General features: G+C 47.5%; 1 protein-coding gene across 2 annotated transcripts in view; it reads left to right on the top strand.

The window, feature by feature from the left end:
- Positions 1 to 19,336, top strand: part of LOC118516169 (decaprenyl-diphosphate synthase subunit 1-like) — a 49,685-nt gene that overhangs the window by 22,325 nt on the left and 8,024 nt on the right. For both annotated transcript variants that reach the window (XM_036062107.1, XM_036062106.1), the window contains 4 exons: positions 3,631 to 3,783; positions 6,186 to 6,325; positions 7,717 to 7,858; positions 11,120 to 11,209. In XM_036062107.1, the coding sequence (XP_035918000.1) occupies positions 3,631 to 3,783; positions 6,186 to 6,325; positions 7,717 to 7,858; positions 11,120 to 11,209 (525 nt within the window). The remainder of the gene's footprint in view (positions 1 to 3,630; positions 3,784 to 6,185; positions 6,326 to 7,716; positions 7,859 to 11,119; positions 11,210 to 19,336) is intronic.

Here is a 19,336-nt window from a genome sequence, read left to right as displayed (position 1 = left end):
AAGCGACGCGCTTTACGGGCGATAAACACAGCCCCTTGACATAGTCGTGCGATCTGACGGATCAAGATAACGCTGGAATTGATAGACAAGATCAGTTTCGGTGTCCAGGGCACTGGCCAAAGTCAAGGTACGCTTGGAAGTAGTTTGATATTCCCAACTGGCAAAACAACCATTCCTGGTGAGCTGTCATCCGTGCGGTGTAGAGATAGCAGGTGAACGATAGACACCGTTACACACAATTATAAACGTGCGAAATTGCGTTATGACAGCGCCGTGCACTAACTACCCGTCTTGCGTCAACTTTATTTACTGTACGCTTTATAGCTTCCCTAGGTCGTGCCTCCTGCTCGCACCCGTGCAGAGGAAGCTAACGAGCTGTCATCCACCCTCCTCCTCGCGTTGGATGACTCCGTCCGGAACTGCGGTACACAGGTACATTGTGACACACCAGAGCTATTCGAGGTTACGAGCGAAAGTGCTAAATTTCGGTACAAACCGGGGCACAGCACACTTGCCCGACCGACGCGAAACTGGGTGAAGGAAAGTTTTGTGTTCGGATGCGCATTTTCTAGAGACGATCCTGGTCGAGGCATCCGGTGATGTCTCGGCTAGCCACACGCACCAGCCTATAGCGATGATGCAATCTCGCCATCTGTCCAGCTGGCCTTAAAGATATTGACGGACATCGACGGGCTGCGATTGTTTGAAGTTAAATTTGTTGTTTTCGGGGCGTTGCTGCTCTGACGTGGCTTCGGCTCATCAATCTTACTAATATACCCCGGTTCGGTACCGCGCAGCGTTCGAGAACCGACTCGGTAACCTCGGTGTGGCCCACACCGATCGACGCGCTTGATCTTAAACGGTTGTCGCCGGGAGAGGACCTCGTTTAGTTTCGAAGGCCCCGATTTAGAGGCTATATAAATGCAGACCCTTTTGCTACCAGCTCCCCGGTCTACGCACGCGGCAGTTGCAACCCACCCGCAGCATTTAGCTGGCCGCATTTACACTGACCGGGTAGCGAACCAAACCGCGACCAGTCTCGCGGAGGAAAATCCTTTCGCCGCCCGCTCTCTAACGCACCTGTGTGTGTGGAATGTGGGCACGCTTGGGCGGTAGTGTGGCGTGCCGTTGAAAACCGGTGGCCTAGCGAAACTGGTGGCTGCGCACGTAATGAGGCAAGTAGGGCAGCCGTTCGACACACGGCGACTCGGGCCCTGCCACATGCGGGGTGACCACAAGACCCAGACGGCTGACACGCGCGGCGAACTGCGAGAACTCGCCGTGGCACGGGGTGGGAGTGTTTGGTGCATGTGTCGCAGCTGGAATCCGCACCGGCGAGCACTAATCGCGCTGGTGCAACAGAGCAAAGAACCATCTCGGCCGGGGTGGGGGACAGGTCGCTTTTACGCGCAAATCGTCAAACTGGAAATACTAGTTCGCAGACCGCCAAAGTTGGCTAGTGCGGGCCTGGCAAGCTGTGCAGCCGTGTGAGCACTTGTACTCTGATCACGGCACGCCATTAGCACTGGTGTTTGTAGGGTGCGCATCTCAAGCATCTGAAAGCGTGCCGTCTTCAGTACGAGCTGATTCTGATGAGCTGCGACACTCACATGTCGCATATTACTTGTTGGGATCTATTCAAAACACCGATCTGATCCTCGCACGCACTTGGTAGGGGCTGACCCACTCATTCAAACATTCCCCCCGTAAACCAAGTCAACCCCAAACAAAGCAACGGAAATTATCAGGTGACATAGCAACCGACAGCCAAACCGAGACAGCATCGACGGCAGTTTTTCACGTCATCTCCTCCAGCCTCGCTGGCTGACACGGGCAGTACCTTCCCGCTGTTTCCCTTAGCCCCGTTCGTATGCCTGGGGTGGCTATTATTGGAAATTGCTGATCTTCGGCAATCAGTGGAAAGGTCAGCTGGGCACGACCGTTCGAACACGAGTCCCAACAGGGCTCTCAGCTTGTCGCGCGTGATCTGTTGAGGCTGTCAAACCAAGCTGACTGTGACTTTTGTATATTCCAGATTTTGGTGTGACAATAATTTTTCGTCACAACTCCACATGAAGGGCCGTCTTCGATGATCTCGGCTGTATAAACTCACCACCCTAAATCGCTCAATCCGGCAATCATCCTGGTATCATTCCACACATCTTGATAAAGTGTCGCGGCGTGGACGTGTCTCTTTGTCCCGCATCTTCCCATACGCTTATGCTGCTATTATCTCTCTCGCTCTCTCGCGCGCTTTCTGAGAAGCTGTCGATCCTCACAGCTATAGTGCGGTTTTGGTTGCTTTTCATTGATCCCTTCATTGGTCGCGTTGCCCCTTGGGTTGTGTGGTCGGTAAAAGTTGAAACGTTACGTGTCGCCATCGTAACGCACACCGTCGCTATCGCAGACCACCACCATTGCCTCCCGTCGTCGTGCCATCGGTCCGCCCGAACGGCGATTACTTAATCGCCGAACGTCATTGTCATTCGACTGGGTGTGTGCACTCGTGTTTCGCATTTCGGCTCCCACGTTCGTCACTTTTGGTTCGGTGTGCCGAAGGAGATGAGCGGTGGAATCTGGAAGGTGGGGGGGGGGGGGGGGGAGGCGGATGCCCGCCCAAGTGAATCAACTTGACTTATCGATGGAGAAATATATACAGGATTTCTTTTGGATGTTTGGAAGGAAGTATAAATAGAATTCGTACGAAGGGCGACCATCCCAAGATTAGTGGTCGTTCCACGGTTGTTTCTCCCTTTTTGTCGCTAATGTTCTAAGCACCTTTAGCAATTTAGCCGTTTGCAGGTGCGTTATTCTTCTACAGCAGTCGCACAACGACAACAGGCTTTTTTTCGAATAATTTGCCTACCGATGATGAAGACCGACACGGTCGTTCCTTCGCTACCCAAGGTTTAGCTTCCACCAACGAGCAGACAGGTTGGACGTTAATAGCATTCCCTGGCAAAAAATTCTTCCCAGCCCAAACCCTGTTCACACGGGCAGAGATTATCAAAGTCCAACGCTACCGTATCAAAAACCTATCAGGAAACCGATCTCGAGACCTCCGGTCCGGTTTGGGGCGATTTTACGATACGGTATGGTGGTAGAATTACAAAACCCATAAACCCGCTGTTCATTCTTCGTTTTGCAAGTGGCGAGATGGCTAGTAAAACAAGCTAAACTCTGCTATACTGGTTTGGAATTTTGGAGGCTCGGTATTTGTGGCCGAATGGAGTGGGTCATTTGCTGTTGGACCCACGAGGGAAGTTGCTTAGCTGAGGAGGTTCAATTAAGCAAACGCTTTTGCATCTTGTCCACCGCTGCGAAATCGGAACATTCCGAGCAGTATGAGCGGCGGTCCACCATTAGCGATTCCAACTAACCCGATCTAGCAGAGGAGCATTAAAATCGCATGTTTACTGATTCCACGCGAATGTGAATCTGTAATGAGCTGTTTATACGATTGTCGATGATGGCGGGTCGGCTAGACGAGTGCTGCGCTAATGAGAGCGGTTTTGGAGCTACACGTTGCGGAGAGGTTTTTGGGGGTTTGGGCCATTTAGAAGCTGCCAGGCGTTTATTACAACAAAAAAAAAAACTAACCGTGCGTCGTACGTTGATGTCCATTTTCAGAAATGCAGCTCAACCGCAAATCTGCATCCCTGCATGCGAGGGTACAGCTCCGTGCACACACAGCAACCGGCCGGACCGATACGGGAGTACAACATCGACCCATACATACTGCTGGAGGACGAGCTGAAATACATCTTCGAGGACATCAGGCAGGTAAGTGCCCGACCGGTGACAAAGCGAACGCGTGCCTAATAGACGCCAAATAGACTGGTTTGCCTAACTAGTTCAGGGCTTTTTCGTTTTAATCATCCGCATCGAAAATCAATAAGAAAGCAGCGTGATCCGCCGTGCCTATTAATGAAATCCAGGGGTGTGCAACTCCTCGAAAGTCGTTAAAAAAATCGTGTTGCTTAAATTAAATTTTCATCACCTTGTAAATCGTAAATCTAGCGACAGCTTCGTCCCGCCAGATCGTTGGAGTGATGAGAGCATTGCTTTGACTAATTATTTGGAAAAATGTAAACAAGCAATTAAAAAGCTCAATCTGCGCTCGTTAATTACATTTAATTAACTCAGCTTTTTATTTCCTAAATTGTGAAGAACGTATTTCGAGCTGTGGCGTTCGTTTTGCATACAAAGTCACTTCTGTGTAGCGATTGGCATTTAACTCGAGAGCCAACGTCCCTTCATATTGCCTTTCTGTGAAGTGTCGATTATTATTAACACTTGGGCAAAAAAAAAGTAAGGAAACGAAGGTAGAGAAAGAGAAAAAAAATCTTTGGTTGCATTTGTCTGCAGTGGGTAAGGCAAAACGTTCAGTGAATAAGAATGGCAAACTCGATGGCGGGCGCGCGCGTTACGCTTAATTTGTGGCGCGTTTTTATTGCGAGTTAATTGCGCCCCGATTTATGACAGCAAAACCCCCGTTAGCCGTTTGTGTGCCGGTGTGTAGAGGAATTTGGTGTCATCGTGCTTGTTGCAACATAACGCTTTTCGTTATGTTTTCTTTCTCTCTCGCGCTCTCGCGCTGAGCATCTCTATCGATCGTTCAGAGGTGTCAAATCAATTATTGAAGTTCGGGCATCGGGTGTAACGTGCGTGATGCTTTCTGGTGGATTGCTATTTACGGCTCATTTTACATATGGTTTGACCTCGCACTAGCCTTAGTGTGAAGCATAATCGTTTTACGGTTGATTTTTAAGAAATCAACAAGATCTCGTATGGCCTCTCGGGTTTATCATTCGAGCGAGATATTGAACCAGGGGCTCACAGACGCTCACATAAGCACTGGTCGGTTTGTGCAATCCGTCGACCCGGTTTCGGAATGTTGGTTTCGAATCGAACGGTATTTATTAGCGAAGCTACCATCACGCGTATCATCAGCACCGGTTGGCCCCCAAAAATAGACGTCCAATCGAATGCCTCGAACTGGAAGAAGCATTAGCCTCCACGATTTCCAAGCTTTACAGTTGCGGGTGCGAGTTTTTATCAATTTTATCAAACAAAAGACGAAAAACGAATACTCTCACACAATTTTAAACCTACTCGAATTCGAACCTCGTGGAAGGGATATTGTAACGCAACATGGCTGCTGCAGCTTTCAAGCGTACGGGTTTCGAGAGACGGACAAACATCGATAATCGTCTGGTCCAGCTATCACGAAACGTTGTTGGTCGGTTTTGCGTAGCGCTGTCGAATCCTTACACTATTCAGTTCAGGGTCAGACGTTGAAGACATCGGTGTCGGCCATCAGCCTACCACCCAAATTGACACCCAAAACATACTGTGACCAGGCGTTGCTAGGGCGAAGATGCACGGAAGTAGTAGTGTAAAGGGAGGCAAAAGTGCAACGGGACGGGGTGGGTGGGATGTCGGTGATGTTTGCACATCACAGCTCGCCCGCGTGTGTGTGCTCTGTTGGGTCTCTGGGGTGTGGTCTACTTCAAGGCTAAGTTGGAATGTTGGAATTTTTGGGGACCCAAAAAAGACATCATTGGGCCTTATGACTGTTTCTGAGATCATCGTCTGGGAAGGGCGTACCCGATGAGCAATCGCATACTAGCTGGCTGTAGAAAATGCTGCCTTCGACGGTAATCCAAGGCAAGTGACGAAAGCGTTCAGCTCCACCGTGTCCACCGCCCCAATCAATACATGCAACAGGGGGGGCCATCGTTCACTTTCATGGTCACGGCAATGAACTGCACCCGGCAGGCCCTACCACTGATGATCAGGCAGGGAAATCATGTTAGTCGCGCCCGCGGTTACTCTTAATTGTGGGATTTTCCCCGGGGCCAATCCCCGGCCAGCAGATATTCCCGGCTAGAACTTGCCGCTTCTTTTCGCTGCTGTAGCCTTTGTTTAATCGCCCGGTATCGGTGGAATCCCGGAACGAAACAGGCTAGCAATTATGTACGAATAATAGTACCGAGGCGAGTTATCTCGGCTCCAGTAATGGTACGTATCCCTTGGCCCTCTTCCTCAACCAGGGCGACCGTCGTGTACTACGCGAGACCTTAAGTCGGTTTTTATTGTCCTTTTTTTTTCGTTACACCTCCTTTCTACTCTCCCACCGCCTCTCGCTCTCTGATGGTATTTTGTTTCTCTACCCCCGACAGGAAATCAGCCGCGCGACAAATCACCAGGAGCTGAACAAAATAGCCGTATACTACTTCGATGGACAGGGCAAAGCTTTCCGACCGATGGTGGCAATACTGATGGCGAAGGCACTGAACTACCATATGCACAACGAAAACAGGTACGTGTTTTTGATGTCACCCCAGCGCAAAACAAAGCGCTCAACGAAAGGGAACAAACGTACGGCCGAGTACACTCCGGAATCGACGCCGCTCACATGACAATTGCGTACGCCACGTTCTCATGTCTGCCGGCCTGAACCCGGATAAGACCTACGCGCATCTTCTGCTGCTGACCGTGACCCATGACGTGCCTGGCCAATGACAGTGGAGATGCACTGCACTTGGGGGGGATTTTTTTTTTTTGCGATACAACGAAGGTTAACCGGAATGAGGCAGTTTCGCGTTATCCTTCAGTATCGGATGATACCGGTCTAGGTAACACCTGCCGAGGAGGGTCTTCAAGAAGTCAACGACACACGCGTGACGTCAGTCGCTGTCGCCCTACAACGAAAACCTTCCCATTGTGAAACGGGGGAGTTGTGAGAAAGTTCGGTGACCGGTTCCCCGGATCGGATGAACCGGGAAGCGTCCAGATAGCGTGCGTCTGGTGGTCAAGTCACGTATACGAGATATCCTGGTTTCGTTCGGGCATCATGCTTTGCGGGAGAAGTTTACCCGACCGTAGCATCACCTCAGAACATCGGGACATTAATTTCAGTCATCCGCGCTTAAACTTGTTCCTCTCGAGAACATCAATCCAACCAACTAGAGACCGACCGCCGAGCGAAAGCTAGCCCCGTAGCCGAACCGAGTTTATTGGTGGTGGTTAGCGTCCACCAGTAAGTTTTGTAAGGTTTACAACCCGGACTCCAAAACCTAATCCGGTTCAACGGATTTTTCGGTGCGTTGTTTCGTTGCTGTACGGTGAGGGGCCTCATGCATATTTATAGCGTTCGCCGCCACCGCCGCCGCAAAGGCGATAAATTGTTGGCCCCGCATCGGTTGTGAGAAATGTTCGTCTCCAGGGAGTCGGTATGCGGGGATGCTGGATGGTGATGCTATCCAAGAATTTTGACTTCCTGCAAGAAAATTAGCCAAGTCTCACCACGCCAGCAGGGCAAGGTTTTGGTGTATGTCTAGCTTTTGTTTGGCGAGATGCCATTTATAGCGCTGGGGTGTCTACGGTTAAGATTTTGCACCGCGGCATTCGCACCGAAGAAACAAAAATCATATTTGCATAAAGCTTTCAGTCTGTTGTATAATTCGCGACTTTCTGTGGTGAGGTACCGTAGGCCGTTTGCTGTCACGCGGTACACCTGATTTGCTGGGACGGGAGACGATTGCTCATCTGTGGAGCTAGCGAGCCTGATGTGAGTCAGCTCAGAACATCCAGACCGAATGTAGGGTGCCGAATGTCTGCCGTGCCGTGTAGCTCGACTAATAACGTTGTATTCTTATCTTCTATTTTTCGCTATTCTTCGACTACGTGCTTGCCGCCCGGGCCATCCAGCAACATAGTGAACGCTCAGCGACAGATAGCAATGATTTCGGAGATGATTCACACGGCCAGCTTAGTGCACGATGACGTTATCGACCAGTCGTTTGCCCGGCGAGGTAAACCGAGCGTGAACGTGCTGTGGAACCACAAAAAGGTAATTTTTCCTGATGCAAATATCCTAAATTACTACTATTTCCGACAGCCTATAACATGATCAGAGTCAAGATGTTGCGTGTCGAAGGGTGGGTTTGAAGTTCCGGATTCTGGATTCCGGCTCGAGCCAGTTCACTTGGGTGGGATTTCTTGACGTCAAAGTTTGCTCCGGTCGGCCAAGATTTCCAGTTTCGAAATATTAGAACGTTTGGTGCAGTTTCTACGTTTCACCTCCCTCCAGCCCCCGTTCGTCCAATCAGATTGACGTCAGTTTTGGGCGGACGATCGAAGGCGACAGACAACGATTCCAGCATTCGTACTCGGGTGCGTGAGCGTGATGATCAAACTGCAATCAAACGGGCGGCATCGCAAGGAAAAGATCCAATCTTGACACGGGGAAATCCCGGAAACCGTCAGTGCAACCTACAAGACACCCGGGAGTAGAAGCAGCGCAGGAAAGGCAATAACTTTAATTTAAATAAACATAACACAACACAACTTCACTTCCCTGCCCCCGTTTCTGCACACCACTGCTTCGGGGGTTTTGGGACGCGGACGCGTCGTCAGATGCCCGGGTGTCCGTCTGTTACGTGACGGATGGAACACCATCTCCCGCGGTGTGGCGAACGGTCTGGGCCGCGAAAAACATACGCGCACAATCGATTAACAGCCGAATCGTGACCGAAATACGGAAACGGAACCAAGGGAGGGGGCGCAAGGAGGCGTGGAGTGCATGCGTGCGTGTGTATCGTACATGTGTACGAAATTAGCAAAGTGCGCCAACCGGATGAGATGGTTGAAGCCTGATGTTTGAATGCGTTTGAGCGATGGGACGGCAATTAAGGCGGCCTGGCCCGTTCGGGTTTAGTATGCTACGCGTGGACAGTCTCCCACCGCACACAATATGCCGTACGGTGGGCGACCTTGGTTGTGAATCGGTGCTCTTTGCGAACAAAACTAGTAACTCACTTAGATCCGCCTGAGTTCATTAGAAGGATAATGGACGACGGCTGTTGTGGAGAGGCCCCGCGGGTTCGCAACAGCTCCCAATTTCAACGCTGTAACGTGTGTTTGATGGCGTGTTACGCATTGGTCGTCCTTGGTTTGGGCGGTTAGGCTGCGATAGTGGTGTAGAATTTGTGGAGGTTCTAGGAATTCTGGATGAAGATTTTGTTTTTGTTTACGAGACTTTGTAATTAGTGTAGAACTTCCCAGATGATGGAAGTTTAATTCGCCACAACTCCCAAGTTCAACCAATAGGCTGACTCTGTAATGACTTTGAAGACGTGCTGCGCATTAGCTGTTCTTGGAAGATTTAGATATTCCTCGAGGAATGAGGAACTTTAAGGAACATATGAGGACCTTGAAGCAAATTCTTGATGCATCAGGAAGATCTAGAAATTACTAGAAGTATCAGGAAGTCCTAGGAATTCTTAATGTATCAGGATGGTCTAATAATTTCTTGATGTGTAAAGATGATTTTCAAGATTCTCTTGATGTGTCAAGAGGTTCCTTGATGCATCATGAAGTCCTAGGAATACCTGATGCCTGAGACTACTCTAGGAATTCCTTCATGCATTAGGAAATCCTAGGAGGTCTTGATGTGTCAGGTAGGTCTAGGAATTTCTGAAATATATCAGGATGTCCTAGGAATTCTTGATGCACGACAAAGCTCTAGGAACTCACCAGGAACTCATGGGAATTTCTTGACGCAAAGTGTCCTAGGAACTCTTGATGTATCAGAAAGGTCTAAGAAATCCTTGATGCATCAGGAGCTCCAAAGTATTCTTGATGTGTCAGGAAAGTACATAAATTCCTTGATGTATCAGGCATATTAGGGATGTATTTAGAAGCATCAGTGTCAGCAAAAAACAACCTCCAAAGTTAAGTTTTTCGATGCCCTGCTGCCGATAAGACGTGTTCCTATAGCATCAGATGTAGTGCTCAAAAACGAACTTCAAGGAGTTCTTGATACATCAGGAAGGTTTAGAAAATCCTTGATGCATCAGGAAGTTCTTGTAATTCTTGATGTATCTGGAAGATCTAGGAATTTATTGATTTATCAGGACGTCCCAGTAATTTCTGATGTATCAGAAAGGTCTGGGGATTCTTACTGTATCAGAAAGTCCTAGCAATTCTTGATGCTTCAGAAAGTCCTAGCAATTCTTGATGTATCAGGCAGATTACGGATGTAGTTTGAAATATTACTATCAGTATTCCGATGTACCGCCCCCGATAAGACGTGTTCCAATAGCATCAGCTGTTGTGCACAGCAAACAAACCAAAAATCGGACCACATACCGAACAAACCAGAATGCATCAAGCATTCCAGCACTGTTCACTAACCACACCAGGGCATCACGCACATAATGGGGACGATAAAATCGTTACCGCGTTGCAGGGTAACGAGGGTGCGTGTCTTGCTGCAACGTACCCGCATAATCAATGAGTGCAGTCCGCGTTTCCGATATTGCTTTCTTGCCCTGGAACTTGACGGGCGCTGAAAATTGAAACATTAGCAGAAACCGACCAACAGCCGGGTATGGAAACCGCTGCCCAATACGCCAGGCGGTGTCGATTGGCCGAATTTGGAAGTTAGCGCGCGAAGGCGTGAAAAAAAGCGTTGAATATTGAGCGTACGTGCAATGGCGGGCGCGCATACCGAGCGGTACAGCCCGGAGGTTTATGGGGGTAAGAAAGTAAAATTTACGACCCATTGAAATTGTGGCAACCGGGAGGATGTACACGGAGGGAGCAATTTGTTGCGATACGATCGCATCAACTTTGTCTGATGTTCGGCGCGGACTTTGCGGCGTCACCTGTTTGCGCTTGGAAAGAAAGTTTAAAGTACTTTTAAGCTGGTTGGAATATTTGCACGAACTTAAGAATATCCTCCATTTTTTAGCCTTTGACAAATAAAACCTCAACGTTAAACGGTTGAAGCCTAATTTTCACTGAACCGATGCTAATCAAATCTCGCCTCTCACATACTTCGATGGCGATCGGGATTAGTGCGATCGTCTCCGATTCGGCCGGTAAAATTTCGAACGTTATCGTGACATTTAGCCCCCCCCCCGTCACCGGGCATCCTTGCATCAGCCCCGTTTATCCTTGACGTGTGCGTTTCATCATCCCGCAGTTATTTAACGATATCGGTTACGCGGCACACTGGCGTGGATTTTACGTCTTGACTCCGTCGCTTTCTCGTCCGGGTCTTCCTTCTCGTACACTCACATCCAATCTTGTCTCTTTGCTCTTTCAGGTGACGCAGGCCGGTGACTACATCCTTGCCGTTGCCTCGATGCTGCTGGCCCGCCTGAAACACGACGAAGTGACACACATCCTCAGCCAGGTGAGTAGCCGAACAAACTTGCAACTGACCTGAATCTTTGCCCCGGGAAAAAAGCCTGGATGCAAAGCAAGCCATCGCTAGCCATTATTGCGCCATTAGCTAGAATTTGTGCCTCACGTCGTAATATCTTGAACTTTAACCTTTCGGAATCGGAAGTCCAGCTTTAGGATTCCTCGAAAACAAAAACGAATGCTATAGAGGCAAGAGAGCAGCAGAACGATGAGCAAAGCAAGAAGAAAGCTTACGCGCTTGTGTGCGACTTCTTTGAATTTTTGTGAAAGTTGCGTGACAGTCTGCTCGCGGCACACATGCGGCAAGTAAACAACATGGCCAACGTTTCGCACTCTTCCCCTATTGCCTGCCAACCTGCCATTTCCCTCCCTGCGATCAACAATGGATCAGACGGGAGGGAAAGCTTTCTCGCTCTCTCTCTCTCTCCCTCTTTCTCAAGCAAGCTTTTATTTTCGAGGCGTACTGTGGTGAAGTCTCTCGTGAATTATATCTGCCCTGCAGCGTCCACGACTTTTGAGACGATCGTTTGCTGATCCGTTTGCCCTCAAGCTTATCGCAAGCTCATTTTCCAAGGCGGCAAACTGTAAGCGAACTATTGGTGCCGTTTGGTGTGTAATAATTTTTGCAACCAATAATGGCAACAGTAAACTAAAGGGAAGCTTTCGGCCGAATGATCGGCGGAGAAAGCTGATGCTTAATTTGATGCCACACACTCGCTGGATGACGACCTGATGTCATCCTGATGTCATTGTGCGGAGGAGCCTAAATCTCATACAAAATCAATCCACAAACACTCACACATAGAGAGATGCAGAATTAAATTATATTAATTAAACAACGCCATTAACTTCGGCCCCCAGCGTGCGCTTCACTTCACGTGAAATTGGGTTGGCTTTTGCTTGCTTTGTGTGCGTTTGTGTGTGTTTTGGAATTCGAAAAATGTCTTCCGAAATGATTGGCCTGTACCTTGTGTGCGGGAAGTCAAGCTTATCGTATCCTTCCTCCCATTCACTTTCACCCCTCCAGCTCCCTGACTCCCGAGCGCCCCCATTGCCCGGGTATGAATCATCTCGCAGCGGCTTCCTTTCACTCGCTCTCTCTCTCGCTCTCGCCGTTACTTTCGACGTTGTGTAAAATCGAAAACTTTCGCAGCACGGAAACGGAAAGGAATTTCTCACGCTCGCATGCGCGTTACGAATCGAGGTCAGATTGTAGCGCACATTCTTGCGCACTGCATCGAACACAACGTTTGGAAGACTGCAGTGCTTCGAGCGAAACGACGCAACGCAGCAGAACTTTCGATGTACTGACCGACTCATAAGCGAGTAAAAACGGACCATTATTACGAGTTTTCGTTTTTAATTCCACATATCGTTAAACTTTACGAACAGGCATGCCTCTGTCTCGCGGTGTTTTGATTTCGCTTCTTCACTGATTTCGTCGCGAAATCGCGTTCACTCGATCCGGTTGACGATCCGATCTCTGTGTGTGTCTGTATTTTTACGTTGCTTCTTTACTGCATTTTTTTTGTGTCGCTCGAATCATCCATCCTGCCGTACAACCGATACAGTTATATCATGCGGTGGGCAGCCAACCAATTTGCTCTCGGTGCTCCGATTGAACGAACGATCCGAGGTCGGATCGATTGCCGGGACGAGAGGGCAAACGTAAGCAAATCGGTGTTCGCTTTTCGCCCATCCAACGCTTGTATTGTGTGCCTCCCCCCCCCCCCCCCCCCCTTCCATTTTGACACGTGGTTGTGTGTGTGTGTGTGGACACCTGTTTTGCGATAGTGTTGATTACCACGTTGTGCACATACGAGAAGCAAACGATTGCGTTATGATGCTTGAAGCGCTTGGCGCTTATGTAAAGTTCTTACTCACATTACAGTTGCGAGACAAACAATTGCTTACCGAAACATCGCAAAATTGATATTAAAACTCTTTAAAGACCGTCTTGTAGCAAGTTTGGAAACAAAAGCTTTCAATCGTTTAAGCGACGAACACGATAATTCGGATTTTTTTTACTGTTTAACCCGGAGAAAGCCAACAAAACAAAACTTTGCTCGGTAAAACCATTCGTGCACGGTACGAAAAAATAAAATATGATAGCTATAAATCGATTTCCCAATCGCCCGCGGGGAGGACTTACGGGGTTTCAGTTCAACCCCAAACGGAATGGTCTTCTCGGTGACTTCAAACCCAGCAAAGAAGCGCTATAAAGTTGGTAGATTATGATTGCTGTTTGTTTGTGATTATATCACTCTCACCCGCCCGCCAGTGGGTCCCCATTCTTGCCCCAAATTCGTGCTAATAATTCACACACGCCGCGCTGAACGCTTGCAAAGCACGAAAGACTGCAACAGGCAAACAGGCGACGAACCTTACGGTAATACGTGATTTGCGAATCGGTGCAAAATCTACCGATGACATTTGATGGATGCGTTCGATTGTGGTTGAACTCCGCTCACCTTCTTCCCCCTCTCCCCCCTCCGTCCCATTCTCCTCCTACTCCCTTGTACCGGATCCAAATATGAAAAGCTGGGATTATAAGGGGTTGAGACAGGAACACAGGGGAGGGCCGGACGAGAGTACGAACGGTATAAATCACATCTTGACATACATTTTTCCGGCCAACATTCTTCCTTTCTTCGGTTTCGCTTAAGAAAGCTTTTTGCCCGGCGAAGAAAACAACCAGCCGCAAGCGATGACAATGGGTTAACCGATGGGAAGCCGGAAACTCATTTGTCACCCCCAGCCAGCAGATGAGATGCTGTGTGTAAATTTGTGTGTGTGTGTGTGGGAAAAACGAAAAGATTGTGTCACAGGCGTGCGGAGACCGATCGCCGACGGCCATTTTCCGGGCTTTCCTTTTTTGTTTTCTCCCGTTGTGCTGTGATATAATTGTGATTGTGTATGAATGAGCAGCGTGGAAGTTTGGAAAAATGATATATAATGAAATTGAAAACCAAAAGGGAAAAGAAGGGTGCCATACGCTGTATTTCGCACACAGAAGAAGATGGTTGGTGATCGGCGCGTCGTGCGTATCTCATTCTTGCGTGCGTCGCACTGTCACGCGAAACTTGTAGCTGCGCGTTCGTATGTTGCTTACATGCCCTTAATCTGTCTCTCGTGTTCTCTCGCTTCTCGCACCCAAGTGTTTGCTTATCGAACAAAAAGGGATGCAATATAATCACCAGTACCGGGGCCACAAATAACAATACTGTCACAGCGTCGCAACAAACGATCGCTTTAAAGGGCATGGGAAGCAAAAAAAAACAGCAGCCTTTAATTGCAAACAGAAGGTGCTGGGGCAGGATGGTGCAACCGAATCGTGGATGCTCTAGCCGTGTCAGCAGATGACAGAAATTTGCCATAATTGCCTTTCGAAGGTATGACAAATAACGAACTTATGTCACAGCAGCAAATGCGCCAATAGAGAGTGGGCATTTGCGATGGGCCCTTTTTTTGTTGTTTTGTTAATTTATTTATTTTTTCTTCCCTTTGGAAATGACTTAGGCTTTTTTCCCCGTTATGTAGAACAAAACAAACAAAGCAAGAGGGAAAAAACACGGAGGGAAGAAAAGCTTAATAATGAAGACTCATAATACAATCGCTAACACGACGAACAGGTGATTTCGCTTGATAATAAAACAAAAAACCGCGACGTGGTGTTTAAGCATGATGTTTCAGTGTTGCTTAACACTTGTCTGCTTCAAAATAACAGATTTCAAAATTATGTTACAAAATAGTATTGAAAATATCTTAAAATTCGTTTCCAAAATTGAGCCTTATCCAACGAAAAATGGGGAAATCTGCAAAGAAGGAAGGAGGGAAGAAGAGGAAGAGAACGAGTAAGAACCTGCCTCCCCCTTTGACTCCTTTGCACCTCACCCGATTAACGCTCTCGCAACGCTTCTCTCGAGGTTTAAAATAGCAACAAACTGAACGAAAGACTTCAGTAAAATCGCAAGCGACGAACCCCACCAAACTGTTCACGACGAATGCCAACCAAATGTCAGTCAGACGGTGGTGTGGGTCAGTTCTCTACGGTGCTCAAGGTCGTTGATATCTAGGAAAATTTTAACGAAAATATTGTAGGAAAATATAGCGTTTTCCTCGCCATAAATACTTTTTTTTAAAGTGAGCTTTTATTAAAGAAAATATATTTTAAGCTGTTTTTGGCTCTCTTACTTGCAATTTTGAGGATTTAGAACGCATTTTGATTTTTTAATTATATTATTTATGTCTTAAAATGTGTTAAATGCTTTCAATTTAGAGCTTCATTTCCATCCCTCTCGACTGAGTTGCTGTTTTATTCGCTAAAAAATAAAAACATAAAAATTATGTGTTCGTAGAGCTATGTAATGGGTCGTGTACAATCAACTCAGGCTCTTGTTCCTAAAGCACCACCAATAACTCTTCACTTATTTATTTTTTATTGCCATTGTTGCTGCTGCTGCTGCTTCTATCTGATTGCTTGGTTGAAGCCGTTCCGCTCACTTCCGGACGGTGGGCACGAGGCTCGGTGTGACGGTTGAAAGTGCAACAGCCGTACATTAAGCTTGACAGTAATGAGCAAATGAATGTAAAATCAATAAAACAGCAGCAGCAGCAGTAGCATTGAAGGAAGTCGGATTGGAGAGGAGAGAAGGGATGGGCGGGGAGCCCATTAGGGTCAGGATGAAGGGGGGATGGGGGGGGATGAAATAGAATCGTCGAGCACCGTCCGCACATGACATTAAGTGCTCATTTAGACGGATCGTAAAGATCATCCCAAAGCTCCGTGGTTTGTTGCGCCACCGCGATGTGGCGGGTGCATTTGTATTGGTGGCCCAAGAGGTGGCAACGAAACAAGTAATAACACAGGCGAGAAACAAAGCGGCGAAGGCGATAAAAATAGATGAAAATCAATGGAAAACCATGGCCCCACTGCGTTGGGGATAATAATGTTGATGAATTTTTGGCGCTCGTGTAACGCTTCCGGTGCTACGATGCGTTCATGTCATTCTGACACGATGGACGAGGGTTTTGGTTTTGTGTTGCTTTGTCCCAGCACAGCTAGCAAAACAGATGTGAAATCTACGATCGGAATCGCTTCACCAAACCGATTACCTTCAACGTGGTGATATTCTTTTTTTCTCACCTCACGGGCATATGATTCACAACAGAGCCCAGTGGTATTGGGTTTTTGTTTCAAATGATCCAATGGAAAAGGAAATCATAATTCTGCTTAATTTGCTGCAGTCGACTTGGTTGGAGCTTAAAAACAGGAAGGATTTCCTTGTTTTTGGAGATTGAGATGAAAAAAAAAGGCGAAGTAAATACATGCTGAGTATATTTTAATCTCTAACACAGGGGTTTCGCACCATATTATGGAATTGTTCAATCATATAGGGGATGTTTTTAAACATGAGCACTTAGCGGAAGCTAATGACGCTGAGCACACAAAGCAACTAATAAAAATCACTTTGCAATCATATAATGGAGTATGGCAAGCAGTTAGGAGAAATCTCCAATGCGACTGTGGCATTTTGCAATTGGCCGTGGTAATTAAGCTCAAGCTTCCGGCAAAGTTCCCAAGTCCCCTGTATGATTGCAAAGTTCCACAACGGACTGGCAATATTCCACTATAAATTTGAAAATTTTCCCCTCAGCGAGCTTTAACTTCTTGCAACGAAACCCTGCAATATTAGAAGCTTAAAATTTGACCTCATTCTCCACAAACGAGCTCCCTAAATAGATCCTACCTGCAGCACAGGGAAAAGAAGGTGCCAAAAAGGCGGTGCAAAAAACGTACCACCCATTAACGGCACACATGTTTCCCTTTCCTGTCCGGTCCGGTTTCGTCGTAACGGCAAAAAAAAAGTAACGGATCGAACGGACTTTCCGTTTCATTCTTGGGCCGCCGTGCAATGTGGGGCACGGCAAACGGGAACGAGAACAGCGCTTAATGATGATTGTTGATTTCGGGGGCTGTGTGAAGCCACACCGAAAGGAAGCACAGAACAGTGTGTGCCGACATACACATACACCGCGTGCAGCATGAATAGCAGCGGAAAATGAAAAATTTTTGCTCATCGTTTAATCTTGTGCCAGCGAGACAATCAACTTGCAATGTGATTGTGCTGGAATTGTTCTTCACAAAACAAGGGGGGAAAAACAATCACAACTTCAAGGTAAAGGTGAAAAGTAAAGAAAATTGTTCTTCCTCCAATTTTATGCACCACACTGTGTGGGGTGCTCGGTACTTAACGAACCGAAACGAGTTTTTTGTGTATTTTCTTGTGTGCCTGCTTCTTTTATGCCAAATCGAGAACAAGAATCAAAATAAAAACAGGCTAATAATCACACACACACACACACAAATTCGTTCGGTTCACTTTGATTCGGTTTTCGTAAGCGAAAAAGATTGCAAACAAGCGCGCACCAAGCGACGAACCCGTTAGTTGATCGTTTTTTTTGTATTTTTCGGGGTCATTCTGCTTGCGAAAGATGTGTTGAAAGGAGGCGAATCAGGAGCTGGGTGGTGGTAGAAGGGAAAGGAAAGAATGATGCAGTTCCGTCCCCTTTCAGGCGTAACGCCCCCGTAACGCTCCCATTGCGGGGAGGTTTAAAGCAACACAAACGAACGAAAGACTTGAATGCAACCACGGCAAGCGACGAACCCCAGCCGACGACCGATCGACCGATCAGTCCTTTACGGTGCTCAAGGTCGCGGACACAGCATTCGCGCGGTGACTTCGCTCGTTCTGTCTCGGTTGGTTTTATTGCAAATGGTGTTCTACCTCAACGGCAGCCACAGATGCGTTACGGGCCGTGCGTTTTGTTTGTTTATTTTTATGCTGCCCGGTTTTTTTTTGCCGACCATTTACTTTTCTAATCATCAACAATCATCACCACCACCACTAGCAGCAGCGACGACGGTGACCATGGTTTAGTAAACTGTTCGACTGCAATTTTCCAGCCCAACGAAACCGACCGACGAATGAGAAGGGAAAACGGTGAGCAGTAGAAGAAGAAGAAGATGATGATATGAAAAATAAAACAAAATCATTGACCCACATATGTGTGGACCCATCCGCTGTGCGTTGCAACCCTTTCCCACAGCCACCCACTGGTAGCACAAAATAAACGGTGCATTCTTCCGGCGTTTGGCGTTGCACTATAACGGTGCCTACTGGTTGGAGAAGCAAAGCAACAACAACAACAACAACAAAAGTGATCGGCCAGGTGACCTTGCCTGCGGCTAGATGATGATGATGCTGCTGGATGTGTTTCGGTTTTGCACACACCTCGAACGGGCAAAAATTAAATGCTGGGAAAATCTTGCACTCTAACACCCGTAACTGGTGGGGTTGGTGGACTGATTGGATCTTGGGGGTTGCGATAGACTGTACAGTGACGGACGAAACATTAAGGGCAATCTAATATCCTGTCGCTTTCGATACTGTTTACTAAGGCGAAATGATTCCATCATCGAGACTTTCTGCGGCGAATTTTGTGAACGGCCAGAAGTTACTAAATCATATGACTTTTAAATAGAAAAAATTGAAGAGAGAAGAAGGGTTGTGTTTTTAATGAAAAGCACAGCCTTTATAATAACTGAGCTAGCCTTTATTAGTAGGTGAGCTTCAAAAAAAATTGTCTGTCAGTTATTTTTGGCTTCTTTCTTGGTCTAACGACCTTCTTATTATTAGGTCATGGCCATACCTTCCATTTCTGGCTTACTAGACTGCATGGGGTTGTCCGGTGGTCGAGGCGATACGGCTTTGGTCTTCAGACGGCAGGACCGGGGTTCAAATCCCATCCAGTCACAGAAAGTCAGAAATAGCTGGCCGAGACTTCTCGAGGTTGTAGTGCCAGGGAAGAAGAAGAAGACCGTATAGTTGGATAGTCAGTCCTCACTATGAGGGAACGGCCCAGATGAGATTTGAACCTCGGTCCTGCCGTGTAAAGACCGGCGCCGTTGTCGCATTTACCACCGGGCCGTCCCACGTTTAGGACTACAATTTTGACTTTGTTGATCAAGGCAAGAACAGTTCTGAAACTAGATTTTGTAGTTCTGGACACTTAAGGCTTAAGGCTTAAGATAAAATGTCACACTCAAGACTCA

The sequence above is a fragment of the Anopheles stephensi genome, chromosome X (genome assembly GCF_013141755.1).
Source record: "Anopheles stephensi strain Indian chromosome X, UCI_ANSTEP_V1.0, whole genome shotgun sequence".
NCBI classification, from domain to species: Eukaryota; Metazoa; Arthropoda; class Insecta; order Diptera; family Culicidae; genus Anopheles; species Anopheles stephensi.
Note: the sequence above shows the minus strand (reverse complement) of the source record. Positions and strands in the feature narration are given on the sequence as shown.